This window comes from Cadophora gregata (genome assembly GCF_030347475.1).
Source record: "Cadophora gregata isolate MNR1 chromosome Unknown scaffold_3, whole genome shotgun sequence".
Taxonomy (NCBI): Eukaryota; Fungi; Ascomycota; class Leotiomycetes; order Helotiales; family Ploettnerulaceae; genus Cadophora; species Cadophora gregata.
In genome coordinates, this window is record NW_026695926.1 from 2,568,086 (window position 1) to 2,581,924 (window position 13,839).

The 13,839-nt window shown below is 46.4% G+C and overlaps 4 protein-coding genes across 4 annotated transcripts; 3 read left to right on the forward strand and 1 right to left on the reverse strand.

Annotated features, from left to right (window-relative positions):
- Positions 1-61: 61 nt before the first annotated feature.
- On the forward strand, positions 62-4,353 carry ONS95_009379 (uncharacterized protein). Its single transcript, XM_058502969.1, has 3 exons — positions 62-1,420; positions 1,634-2,313; positions 2,388-4,353. Exon 3 carries the CDS (start codon positions 2,620-2,622, stop codon positions 4,234-4,236), a length of 1,617 nt encoding a protein of 538 aa, XP_058361901.1. The 5' UTR covers positions 62-1,420; positions 1,634-2,313; positions 2,388-2,619; the 3' UTR covers positions 4,237-4,353.
- Positions 4,354-4,562: 209 nt separating this feature from the next.
- On the forward strand, positions 4,563-5,627 carry ONS95_009380 (uncharacterized protein). Its single transcript, XM_058502970.1, has 4 exons — positions 4,563-4,793; positions 4,902-5,050; positions 5,098-5,212; positions 5,271-5,627. Exons 1-4 carry the CDS (start codon positions 4,644-4,646, stop codon positions 5,571-5,573), a joined length of 717 nt encoding a protein of 238 aa, XP_058361902.1. The 5' UTR covers positions 4,563-4,643; the 3' UTR covers positions 5,574-5,627.
- A 1,422-nt stretch (positions 5,628-7,049) lies between these two features.
- On the forward strand, positions 7,050-8,486 carry ONS95_009381 (uncharacterized protein; the record flags this gene model as incomplete). Its single annotated transcript, XM_058502971.1, has 1 exon — positions 7,050-8,486. The coding sequence occupies one exon, from the start codon at positions 7,050-7,052 to the stop codon at positions 8,484-8,486; it is 1,437 nt and encodes a 478-aa protein (XP_058361903.1).
- A 352-nt stretch (positions 8,487-8,838) lies between these two features.
- ONS95_009382 (uncharacterized protein) lies at positions 8,839-10,502 on the reverse strand (the record flags this gene model as incomplete). Its single annotated transcript, XM_058502972.1, has 2 exons — positions 8,839-10,292; positions 10,361-10,502. The coding sequence occupies 2 exons, from the start codon at positions 10,500-10,502 to the stop codon at positions 8,839-8,841; spliced, it is 1,596 nt and encodes a 531-aa protein (XP_058361904.1).
- Between the last annotated feature and the right edge of the window lie 3,337 nt (positions 10,503-13,839).

The window sequence follows — 13,839 nt, forward strand, 5'->3', positions numbered from 1 at the left end:
GAAGAGAAAACAAGAGAATATCTTTCTATCGAGGGCCAACAACACTTGGAATGCCAAGCATGTTCAGGCTTACCTTGGTACTTGTCAATATTGGACTCTAGATACAGGCACTGGTCCTCAGTATCAAATCTTTATGGCTAATCAAACGATGAGAGAATTTGCAATTCTTGTCACTCAAGAGTGGTTGAAGGGAAAGGGCAGAAATTTTCCCTCGCTATTGCTGCATGCAATCCACGAGTCGAGCAATAAGTTGAATGCTGCTTTATGTAACTTCCAGGAAAGCTCTATGTTCTCTAGGTAGAGCATTCGAGTATGGACCAGAGCTTTGTATATTCTGGTATGGAAACTTTACGAGTTCTTTGTATGGTAAAGCAGATGTAAACAAAGTAGAAGGAACCCTCAGTCTGTTACACCCATACACTTGAGCAAAAGATTGATTCCAGAATGCCGCATCCGAAAACACATCAGAATCGCAGACAGAAACGGAAGTCTAGACAGCAAAGACGGCGGGTCCAACGACGTCGACAGAGAAAAAGGAAGAAAGCTCGAAATTTCATTTTGACCAAGTTACCGGCATTTTCAACAGACGTCTTCCACACCCATTGATTACAGGCCACCAAGCCACCGGAGTTTTTGACATATGTTATTTCCACTCATAAATTGAAAGTCAATCCGCCTCCCCAGTGGCCATCGATCTTGGACGAATGTCAGCCTCGGGCATGTTTCCGTGATCAAGATCCTTCAAGTTACCGCAACGTTCGAGCCAGTGATTTCCGCAACATACTCTGGCCTCGTGGCGGTCTGAGGAAGGACCTAATTGACCAAAAATTGCTGTGGATTAAGCAGGACATCGCTATCGTTTCGTCTCTAGCGGAATTCTTGGCGGAATATTACCAAGAAAGAGAGGACGTTCCGCAACCGACGCTAAAGAGAAAACGCTTGAGATACATGTCCACTCGGATATACGGTGGAGGTCTCATCAATTGATTTGATGACATTGTGTTGATTTTGCGTAACCATTACCATAGAGCAATCAAGTGTGCAGCGAAGCTTGCAAGATTGATGCTAAGGAGCTGCAGATATATATCCCGTAAGCTGCCATTCAGAACACACATTTCTCCAGTGGCTTAGCGTAGCGCATGTGCCCTGTGATTCAGGCAGCCCCTAGAATCTTAGCGCCTCGCTTCAGCACCTCGCCCTGCAAAAGTTGTGTTAACGGCAGCCTCGAGCTTAGGTAGGGGATAGTCAATCGCGGCTAATACTCAGACGCCAGAGGTCTATCATGCAGAGCAGCTGCAAACCCATTATTTTGCTACCAACGTCAAAGACACAAACAAGCAAGTAGAAATGGAAATTCGTGAAGCTCACGGGTAAGCTTTACCTCCAGCCAGTTATCCTTCAAGGCATGCCGCTTTGATCTGTACGTTATTTCATGTCCTTCGATTGTTTCCTTTTTGTACCCGTCGAGAACGTGTGGGAGAGTCACTCGTGGAAATATTGCAAAGCTTGAGGTTCCACGAAGCTCAACCTAAACCTGAAGTCCACCTCTGACATAATATCATTCTTCTTCAGAGCCCGTCCGGCTTCCTAGAGGTCGCAGAAGAGACTGACTATGGCACATCGCGGGTATCAGGGCCACCCACCGTATTGGGTCTCGTCGTCAGACCAGTGCCAGAGCCTGATATGTTGGCTTGCTTTACTCATTGTCACACGGGCTTTTATACATCATCCGTATCGATTCATCCCTCCTACCCAGTCTGCTCGTCAGCACTTGCATCGTGCCCAGCAATGCTGTTCGTCTTGAGATTTCTGAAGCCACTCTTTAGCCACTACAGTTATTTTGACGTAATCGCGCAGTGCGACATCAATGCTGAATGGATGGGCAGTTTTTTCATATAAATGTGGTGCAGATGCATTTCATTGCTGACGAGTTCCAGGAGCGGGGTACAGCTGTTCCCATAACTAGTTAGAAACCACGGGTGCGCGCCCGCCCTCATCAAAAATCGTTTCCCCCCCCCTCTCTAGAAACCTACCTACCTACATCTTTATGAAACGCGATTATAAAACACTATAACTTTATAGAAATAAACTAGAACACTAATATTCTAACTTATAAGTTTCCTAGTTTTAATTGAATATCTAGTTGTAAAGTTATTAATTGATTAAGCTGCATAGGATTTGAGGCTCAAGTTAAGAGCTCAGCCTTGAGGTGGCCCGAGCGCAAGGCAAGCTGAGAAAACCGAAAGTCCTAGTTCTAAGGAAATCAAATTAAGTCTGTTAATATAACTCTACAAAGTAAAACAAATTAACAAAGTGAGTCAAAATATGTTAATCTTCAATTATTTAAAAAATCTAGGTATTATATTAAAAGGTGGTTGTGATGCAAGTAGGTACGACTCAGAGAGGGGGGGGGAAACGATTTGGATGAGGGTGGAAAATCGGTCCCGTGGTTTCTAACTAGTTATGGGAACGGCTGTATGATTGGCTCCTCCAACTTCACCTGGATCCCCTCTGTCAACCTTATCAGACCCGAAGTTTACGAGCTTACATGAGCTTTCCACCCATTCTGGGTGCACATTGAGGCATATTGACCTTACACGAGATTTATTTGCTCTCAATATGCGCCTTCTTAGAACCACGACCCTCGAGCTGGAAGATTTTATGGGCATTTCTCCAGCATATGCGATTCTTTCCCATCGGTGGCAAGATGACGAGGTTTCTTTTCAAGACATGATGAACGGCGAAGCAGCCAACAAAGCGGGGTACAGCAAAATTAAGAAGTGCTGCCGTGAGGCGTCCAAGCAAGGATTGAATTATGCCTGGATTGACACCTGTTGCATCGACAAAACTAGCAGCGCAGAGCTTACCGAAGCCATAAATTCCATGTATCAATGGTATCAAAATGCGAAAGTCTGTTTTGTTTATCTTTTCGATGTCGATGATTCAGAGGTCGATGCACATTGTTCAGATGACGCTGTAGACAGCGCCCATTTCGAAAACAGTTCTTGGTGGACCAGAGGGTGGACCCTACAAGAGCTCATTGCACCTTCAGCGCTCGAGTTTTACAACTCGAAATGGAATTTGCTCGGTTCGAAACACGATTTGACTGCCCTTATCACCACAATTACTGGGATTCACCATAAAATGCTTCAAGGAGCAAACCCCGAAACATTCAGTGTTGCACAAAGAATGTCTTGGGCATCCAAAAGGACTACAACGAGAACTGAAGACATTGCATACAGCCTTCTTGGTATTTTTGGTGTCAACATGCCAATGTTATATGGCGAAGGAGAGAAGGCTTTCATTAGGCTGCAGGAAGAAATTATGAAACATTCGAACGACCATTCTTTGTTCGCATGGAGTGTTGAAGGTGAGGGTTATCGGGGTCTTTTAGCAAAATCTCCTGCCAGCTTTCAACAGTCGTACGATGTCGTCCCTTCGTTCAATAAACTCAGTCATGTTCCATACTTCGTCACGAACTTTGGGCTGTCCATCACACTGGCTTTTATACCTTGGGCAATGGACACATATTTTGTGGCACTCGATTGCGAAAGAGAGGATAAATATGACAGCCGAATAGGCATATATCTTAAACTTTTGCGGGAAAAGGATCAAGCCGCAAGAATATCTCTGGATGGAACAGACTTCCCGACTTTTGAGTCGAGAAACTTTCCGCTGGTTCATCTTCGGCAGATATATGTTCGTCAACAAGTCTGGTTCGTCGCTCCCCAACCGGATCGACTTTATGGTTTCTGGATCCGAACACTACCTCCTATGATAATGTTTGCAAAAGGGTCAAGATTTGCTGTAGCCGACTGTAACCAACCTATCTATAGAACGGAAGTATTGTCAAGGAATGTCTGGAATGATGGAGAGCGGTTTCTCAAACTTGAAACAGGCGAACACGGTACAGCAGGAAGAATATGGTACGAATCGGTAGATAAACATCGATATACTGTGTTCAAGATCGGATTTGATGATGCATTCAATCCTGTCTGCCTCTGTTCAACTCACGGTGTGGAAGGGTCGCTACGGGACCTGCCTGTATCGGATAACAAGTGGCTTCAATACCCCGTGGGAAGGAAAGACGGGTATCTGCAAGGTGATAGGTTCTTGGGACTACGTGAGACTGTGCACCTTGTCACAGTCTCGGTAAGTAAGGAAGTAGTTGGGGGCCAGAGAATGTGGGTCATTGACATTCATCCTGTCTTAACGGACGAAAAGCAGAGCAGATAGGAACTTTAGAGCATGACTTACCAAAACTGCCGGTGGTGATTGTCGATTGACATGCTACCATGTTATTTTACCCAGGCAGATGCAGACGTAGATATCCAATCCTCGCTTCACTCCAACTTCATGACAGTGACATCTCCATACGCCACCTGTGTGCATAATCTATCATTCATCAAGCGAGACAAATTCCGGACCAAGATCTGCGACTTTTATAACTCAACGTCTTGGGGGCGCAGGCTTATTCGTTACGGCGTTGACTATGTCCCGCACTCCGAAGTGAAAAAAATCGATGACATGTTACATTTGACATCGTGATCATCAGGAGTCGACTAACAGACGCGGTAGTACCACTGTTACTGCAACACATAAATATCACATAGGAGAGCAATTTGAGGGAAAGAGCATTTTCGATGTTTGTTTCCAAGACACTCAAACATACAGCAAGACCAATCCTTTTCAACCCATCCGTTCTCATATCGCGCAAAATGGCACAAGCATCTCAGCCGGGAGAGAATTTCGAGGTTCGACAAACGTCTGCAACCGAGGACTGGCATCCAGATGTGAGTAAACACACTGTAAAACTCAATTGACCAACGATTTCGGGGATGGAGCCATTTTTCGGTCAGATTTTGATAGTTTTGGCGACTCGATCACTAATCAAGCCTCAGCAATCTAAGTCCCTTCCTTTGGACAAACCCAGACAGGCACTTGTCGATGACATTATTGCTCTCTACAGTTGTGAACCAACAATTGAAAGAGTCAAGAGATACACCCCAGACTGTATTTATGATGACCAGTTTGTGTACGCCAATGACCGGTAGGCTTCCCGACTCAGTTACCAAGAGAAGAGCTGAAAGTACGTAGATACAAAATGGCTGGGCAATGGTTCGCACTTCCAAAACTGTTCAAAGCCTCCAAAAATGAAGGTTACGAAATTGTTCGCAGTGACGACGAGGTCATTCAATTCAAAAATGAACAGGTGGATCTCACCCCAACGAACTTCGTATCAACCCTGGCCACTTTCTGACATATTGTAGTCTTGGACTTTCAAAATTATTCCCAAGACAGCGACTATCAACGCTTTGGTGACGCTCTCGTTGGATCCAGAGACTGTCCATAGTGACTTCATCCGGGTCAAGTACCACAAAGACCAGGCAAATGACAAAGATTATTCTCATGAAGGACTTGGCTTTACTTTCAAGAAGTGGCAGGCTGATCAGGTAGCGAAGCATATGGATAGTAAAGACGTCGAGGCTTTCGAGGCCGACAAAACTGCAGGTAAGGAGCATGTGAGAAAGTATGGCGATGGGAAGGGAGATGCTCCGGAGAAGAACTTGTAAAAATAAATGCGCCTAAAGAACGACTCCATGGCTTGAATCTACTAAAGGCGTGAGGAATTGGTTATACACAGACCGGCTTTTATTGAGATAGAATTCGTCCATATTTTATGATTGCTGATCCATACTTTTGCTGAGTCCGGTCTTTCCAAACAGCTGGAATTAATCATAATGTAACATTATCCTTAGCATCTTCATTGTTGACTCGTGCAGATCTAGTGAATTAACGTTACCATGGCGGACTTGGGCACCTCCAGGTTTCCATAATGAATCTTAAGAGGATTCTGTTCTCTAAACATCGCTTCTCGGATTGTGTAGTCAGAACTACAATAGTCCATTAGTCCGGTTTGATCGGAAAGATTGCCCGGAACATCACTTGCATTGTCAAACTATTTCATGGTCAAGCCTAAATATTGTCCACCGGTTCACACGCCGATTCTTCGACTAATATCCAATTTTTGACAAAGGTCAAATATAGCCGAATAATATACGAAAATATATACCCGGCATACAATTTTTCATGGATCGTCATTCTGGCGCAAGAGTCTGTTTGAGCGAGTAAACCTCCTTCAGCTCCTCATCAATGGGGTGAAATATAAAGAAAGCAGCGACTCTGAGAAAAATTCAGGGCAATTGAAAAGTATTATGATACACTTGACCATCTTTTAGCCTTTGCCGTTATTCTTGCCTAGCGCAGGTATCTCGAGAACCGAAAGTTCTCGTTGAGACGAGATCAGTCGGGGATGGCTGCTTATCTATTGACAACACCTGAATTGAAGATCAAGGGGAATCATAGGATCTCCCTTAAATATTATTGATAGCAATTGAGTGCTACTTGAGTGTCTCGGTGCCTCGCAGGAGATGTGACTTGTTCGTGAACCCGGCGCGGCACTATACCAGTTGATTTTCCGGACACAGTAGTGGATATAGTTGCAATTGAGATGATGTGTACCTACTCCGCGTTGACTCATAATCTAGCGTACGACTACCATAATACTTCTAGTCTCCCCAAAAGGGTTTCTATTCTCTGGTTGTGGATGAGCTAGTCGCTATCGTCATTTGGCTTCCTTCTGGAAGTGAACTAACGTACGCGAACCACGAAAAGCTGTGAGGATGACAAAATTGGCCAATTATGATCTGGACTAAAGCTAACGATGTGTTCACAAGGCTCACAATTATTCAAAGACGATTTGAAGTCGCACAATGATTATTTCTTCATCCTTGGATACTTCACCTGCTTCCAAAACTCCAACCACAATACTAAGCCACACACAATATGAAGCTGTACACCACAACTTCGAGTTGTCACATATACCAGCGTCTGCAGGCAAGGAACACTTCTCGACTACAGCTCACTCAACAATTCCGATCTTCAAGAAACCACAGACCAACAGATATCGCTCATCAAACATCAGAAAAAAACTCGAACAACCCAGACTACCACAACAAAACACACGAATATCCGAGGATTCAGTCAACATGAGCAAGCGAAACATCATCTCGGTTCAGCAAGCTGAGCTACCAGTAGCGAAGAAGTCCTGTACTACCCAAACATCCCAGAAAGCGGCGAAACTGGACCAAATCAGAATTTCCTCTCATCCCATCAGCTTCTTCGGCAAAACAATCAAGAGAGGTCTCTCATCTGAGCAAGAACAGGCAAGTTTCAAGATACATTACACTTGTCCCAAGGAACAAACAACAGCAACCACCAAGGAGAAAGCCAGTGCAGTCGGACGACAATTCAGTATGGATCAACTCCTCGACCAGTGGTTCGGATCGGATAGGGATAAGAGGAAGTCTCTCCGTTTCACTGGCTTCCGTCCCGTCCAACAACCTGTTGCAAAGAAATACGACACTGGCAGCAACAAAACTACTACTCTGACCAACAACAAAACCACTGCTCTGAACAACAACAAGACCACTACTCTGAACAACAACAAAACCACTACTGTCAGTGACATACCTCGTCCAAAGACGACCAGAAAGAAGACTGTCAAGCAGGCTTTTACCATTTTCGAGGATGACACCGGTACCGAGACTACCAACCCAACACCAGACGACATAAAAAACGACCCAGCATTTCAGAACTTTGGCTCCACAGAACAAATAACCTCATCCACCACTTATATCAGACGCGGCACCAAGACAGTAATGCAGCTGGCTAGCTGGAAATACGCCAGCTACGTTACCGAGTGGTTGAGCCCCCTGACCGCTCACCTGGACGCATTGGGAACAGAGAGCGACTCAGGGTTTGTAGAAAGATTATGTACGTGGAGGGACAGAATAGAGAAGGTGCGAGAATACGGTGTTACTCATCCCAAAGGAGTCCGATACGGGACGTTGCAACACACGCATCACGACAATGAGGAGGAATGGTTCACTGTGGAAGACGTGGAGGAATTAGCGAAAATCATGGAGGACATGCATCAGTTTATAGTGCTTCACCAGCTAGGGGACTTGCTTAAAGAAGGGGCTGTCCTGCAGGTTCATGAGCACTGCAGCAAGACACTTACCATGATCGCGGGGTATTGTCTGACGTTTGGCGGAGGATTGGACGTTGGAGGTCCTATTGAGATGGGCTATCTTGAAGATGGGAGGAGAAATCCGGAGTTCTTTAGACGGCTAGTGGCGGCGTGGTCGAGGATCGTGGAGTTGTATTTGGATGAGGACCTCGAGAACCACTGGAATGGGACGAACGGAATGCATGTTTGGTGGATCAGGAGGTTGAGGAAGAGAATTGGGGGGTTTGGTGTGGACGACTTTATCGATTGGGAGGTGATGGAGAATTTCTGGGGCGATAGTTACCCGCCGTGCGAGCACGTCAGGAGATTTGGAGGAAGAGTTATTGTGGCAAAGGAAGATCCGTACGCAGAGGAGAGGTTTCGGATGGGGATCGATGAGTTCTTTTATGTATAAAGTGGTTGGATTGGGAAATTGCCAGTATGGGGACGAGCTTCGGAGGGTGAAAGTGTTGGGAACAGAAGTGGCTGAAACGCATCGGGATGAATGAATGAGTGAAGGAAATGCCAACCTCAACTGAACATTACTCGTGATGACAATTGCCTTCCATTGAGACTATTCTCATCCCTTCGTAATTTAGCATGCTTTGATTCTTTCCCATGACTCTGGACAGTCATAGGTAGTGGTCGGACCTTGGGTCTCAAAGGGCCCGCTGATTTGCCTCATCATCAGACGATGCTAAGAAGCCTCCCTTAACACGCCTTTTCTTCGGTTCCGTCAGCCAGACTTACAGCTCTCTGTCGTTTGTCTAATCAACCAAGATTTTCTCCTCGAGCTCTCCGAAATTCTCGAAGAAGCTCTCGAACAATCTCACACCGTGCTCGACATCATAAACGCCACCGCACTCACGAATGCTGTGCATGCTCAACTGAGGATTGCCCAAATCCAATGTGCGTACACCCGTAGCAGCGCTAAGCATAGGACCAATTGTACTTCCGCAACTCGAATCGTTTCTTACAACAAATAGCTGCAGAGGAACACCGGAGCTCGTAGTTGAGTCCGCAGAAGGCTTGGCACGGCGAGCGACTTCTTGAAGGAGGACGATGCCTGGAGAGTTGGTGGCATATCTCTGATTCGCATTGATCTTGATGACCGTACCCTTGTTCATCTCTGGACGGTGGTCGGACTCGTATTTGTGGGCATAGTTCGGGTTAACACTATGTGCCATATCGGCAGAGATGAGGAACGATGCAGAAAGGGTCTGCTCATAGGCCGTTGCTAGATCTAATTCTTGCTCCCGGACCTGCTCGTAGGAGTTGTCGGAGACTGAATCATGATTGCCTGGAAGGACCGAGAGACGTCGAAGCACAGCGGGCAGAAGATTCGAGGCTGCTCCATGCGCAGATGTGCTGCCGATCTCTTCGTGATCAAAACATGTCGTTAAGCGAATACAAGACTCATTATCCAGGGCGGAAGGCGACGAGTGACACTCGATGAGACCCTGCACGGCGCAATAGGTCATACCGAGGTTGTCCAGCCTCGCAGAGAAGATCAACTCGTTATTTATACCCCCAATGCATGCCTTCTGTGTATCGTAGAGAACCATCTCGAAATCGACGACATCTTCCACTTCTACGCCTGCATGTTCTGCGATGATCTCTAGGACATATGGGTGATGCCTCTCGCTCATCAACTTCAAGGGCTTAAAGTCCTCAGTATCCTTTGCGTCTTCCTCTGTCTGCTCTTTTTTACCCGTGCGATTCAATTCAGCAGCAACGAGCCCGGCAATAGGAAACAGTTCCGTCTCTTTGTTTGGGTCGAAGTTCGCGGAACGGTCGAGATGGATCGCCAACGTTGGGATTCTTAGGATTGGCCTGTCCACCTTGACCAACTTCTGTACATAGTTGCCCTTTCCATCTCTCACCATCGCCCTGCCAGCAATGGACAAATCTCTGTCAAACCACGTGTGCCAAATGCCTCCCCCATATGTCTCGACTCCCACTTGCATGAATCCAGCACCAGTCTTCTTGCTCACAGGCTTGAGGCGTAGACAAGGTGAATCAGTATGTGCACCGATCATGGCAATAGGATTCCCTGGCTTCCACTTATGTCCGATCGAGAATGCGACAATCGATGATCCGTTTCGAGTGAGGTAGAACTTCCCACCTGGGCGGAGGGTCGACGACCAACTATCGCGTTCTCTGATCTCCGAGAAGCCCGCTGCTTGCAGACGTTTGATGGCAGAGTGTACCGCATGGTAGGCTATCAGACCATTAGTACAATATGGATGCAGGACTCCAGAACAGAGCTCCGAGGAGGGGTATACTTACGGGTGGGGGAAGCGTTGACGAAATCGAGGAAGTCGTTCGCTTTCGCAATAGCTGCAGAGACTTTCTTGGTTGATGACATTTTGACAGGATTCACAGAAGAATATGAGCGTCGAAGGATACTTGGAATCAGAGAAGTGCTCATAAGGAGAAATCAATAGCCAGTAGAGCTTGTGATACTTTGAGGTCGGCCGATGATCCAATGTTGCAAGCTTGTCCCACTTTTTCCCTGATTCGGTCTAGGTCCCAAATTCAGATTGGAGAGGCTGAAGACTTCAGGTTGTGACAGCAGAGCCAAACAAGGCAGCAGAAAATAAGACAGTCAGAAATCTGTCCGAAGTATGAATGTAGGATAGGAGAACGAAAAAGCGTTATACTTGCTCAGTTTTCGACAATCTGCTTTCGCAGGCAGAATTGATGCATCTTCTGTGGTGAGTGAGAAGCTTGAATTGCGGGGATGGAACCACGTCCGTCCGTCAGCTGTGCTTTAACATCAAGACCATAGGTACACTGGCGAGACTGGATACTGGAGCAGTTATGCATATAAAATCAAGCATTGTAGTTATTGGCAATATCCAAAGACAGTTCACTTTTGTTTACAAACGAGTGCCGAAGGACGAGAGAGTTAAAAAGGACACTAGGCTCGATCAGGTACCGGCCTGACTTAAGGTCACACGCTCACCATTGATCAACTGCCAAGTCATAAACATCTATTGAAAATCATCTTCTGTTCTCGTATAATCAGTATTTTCTACAACTCACAGGATCGCCATTCTCTGACGGTTCCTCGAGGCGTGGTGCCGATTGAGCAGCTCCAGCTGTGCTTCGTTTTACTGTCCCTCAGAACCCTTAATGTCGACGGAGGAGTCTCCGCAAGTATGGCGAACAGCTAGAGCTTGCAAGTACAAGCTACGAAAAGGGGCGCTCTTTGGCACGTCTTCTTGATTTTGTCGGCAGATCCGACTTATGAAGCTATAGTTGGATCCAAGAAAGACTCTAGTCACCGGAGCGATCCGAACGACGCGGTTGTCTCGCTATTTCCCGCTGTTCTTTCCGCTGTCTCACCATTGCCATTATCCCCTCTCCCCGACAGGCGATGATCCTTTTTGCTAGTACCATACACGAAAACCGCCGAGAAAGAAGGTTTCATTCCCTCGATCATTGAGGATATATCTTTGAAGATCCCCTAGCAGTAGCTTCGCTTGGAGTTGCACCTTCATGTAGTATCGTTTGTGTTTGCCCTGGATCCTGTCATCTTGACAGTCGACGATCAACTGTCAGCTATCAGCTGTCACCGCGGAGCCACCGAGGTTTATTCGGTATATGTGCGCATAAGATGGAGAAATGGAGACATGTGGTTTGCTTCCTTTCTTGCCTTTTCAATTTCAACTGCCGAGGTCTTTCCACGATTTGGCGTTTCGGTATTGGATTTTAGTCTTGAGAAGTCTCGCAAGCTAGTGAATGGTGAGGCGAACTCTAAAAGCAAGTAGCCAGAAGAGACGGGATGTTTCAGTGCTGCGAGAATGACTACGGAAAATAGTACGGGGGATCACTTTTTATTCCGTAGTTCTCATGCCATCAAGGAGAAAAGGAAGTTGAGCCATCCAGACGAACGGATGTGGCATGGAGGACTGGCATTTAGGGTAATTGCCTTTGCCCATTTGGATGTATCAGTTTCCAACATGCTGTTTAGCCCTGCACTTTTGCTTCCACATTTGGGGAAGTTCTATCTCCTCGGTACCAGTATATGCAAAAGGCCTCGCGTACCAGCGACGTATATTCGGCTGAATTGGGCGCGTTTGACAATTATTTCCCCTGCATGTCTGCGTGCATGACAGATGCAGTAATAAAGACTGGTGTGTTGCATGACAGGAGAAAGGGGACATGTGAAATCTAGAATTCTGTTGTTGGTAAACTGGAAAGAACAACTTCTAGCCATTTTTCTTCTGGAGAGATGACTAAGAGGAGACGATTCATGCATTGATGCCCAGACAGGGCGATCCCTACACCGACCGAGAAGAATCCAGAGCTGGTGCTCACGGATGTTGGCGCATGGTTCGCGATATTTCTTCGGTACGGCTATTTTTGTTCGGATGGCAGAAGTTTGTTTTCCGGAGTTTGGCTTAGCTGTGGGTGGGATCTTCGAATGAGCGTTGTTGGGATGAGGGTTTGAGATGTTGGATCAAAGCAAAAGAATGGAAGTTACAGCTGCCTGTTGAACTCCACCAGTTTCCAGCCTCAATGAAAAAGAAAGGTTAGGAAATGGCTGGATTATATCGTATCCTGGTCATAACACCAGATCTCGGTACTTGGTGTTTTGTGAGACCGCGGAAGTGGATGAGGCTCCTATCTTTGAGCTTGGGCGGTGGTTGGATGAATGATCTGAGTTGTCGTCTGGCTCAAGAGAATAATCAGATCAGATCGTCGGATTTTCTTCAGCATAAAACGAGTTCAAGGAACATCGTGGTTGGTGGTCGATGTGATCGAGGTCAGACGATTTTGGCCGAGCGGAGAGACAATGATAGGGAGGGGCCGGAAGGCTGGGCTTGATCAGATCTTTCGCGTTATGAAAAGCAAAGAAACATCTGAGAGGTCAGATCAACCATCGATTGAATTTCCTTATTTCGGAGGATTATTAGGCGGCACAGACAGCCTGCGCAGTGCTTTGATGTTGGCGGCTGGAACAGAGTCCAGGTAGCTGGATTCGCACAGACTTCGGAATTTTGTTTAGAAGTGTGCAATGGTTCGATTGAGTCGAGAAGGCTGGGGATGTTACAGTACTATATGACGGTTATTATGAATGAGTGATTCAAGTTGCATTTCTGTGATGAGGCAGTGAGCGTTACAGAGGTTGGGCTGTGAAAGCTTCCGCAAGCTGTTTTTCCGATGTCACGATTAGAGTTGGTCTTTTTGGGGCGGAAAGTCAAACGCGGAGGATCCTGCCGAAGGACGTTGAAGTTCTACGAGACGTCCTCGTGTCTCTTGCACTGTTTTGGTGGTGTAATATGTTTGCAACAATGGCGCGGCGCCGCGTCGCCAGTCTCAATGTGTCAATAACACAGCTTCATTATTGCTGAATTGGGACGAACACCTTGGGACGATGGACGCTGAGTCGGCTGGTAAAATGGAATACTGTATGTTCTTCGGTATTCCAGTTGTAAATGCGAGAAGTGGGCAAGATCAGCGTCATATAACTTTTTTCTTAATAAGGTTATATTAACACACACACATTACCAGAACTCGTTATGGATGGCAGCGCGTGACGTACAACAAGAATACCTGGCATCAGGCCACACCCTCTTGAGCTTCGCGCAGCTGCTGGGGAAGTTTTCTCGGTACCAGCGGTCCAACACATTCGATGTTGACCGAGAAAGGTTCCAGAGCTTTCCAACATAATTTATCCAGTCTTGGTGCATGCAGCACCCCGAACCCACTTCATATTGCTCATCCGCGTCTCAATGACAGCATGTTCTTGACCATAT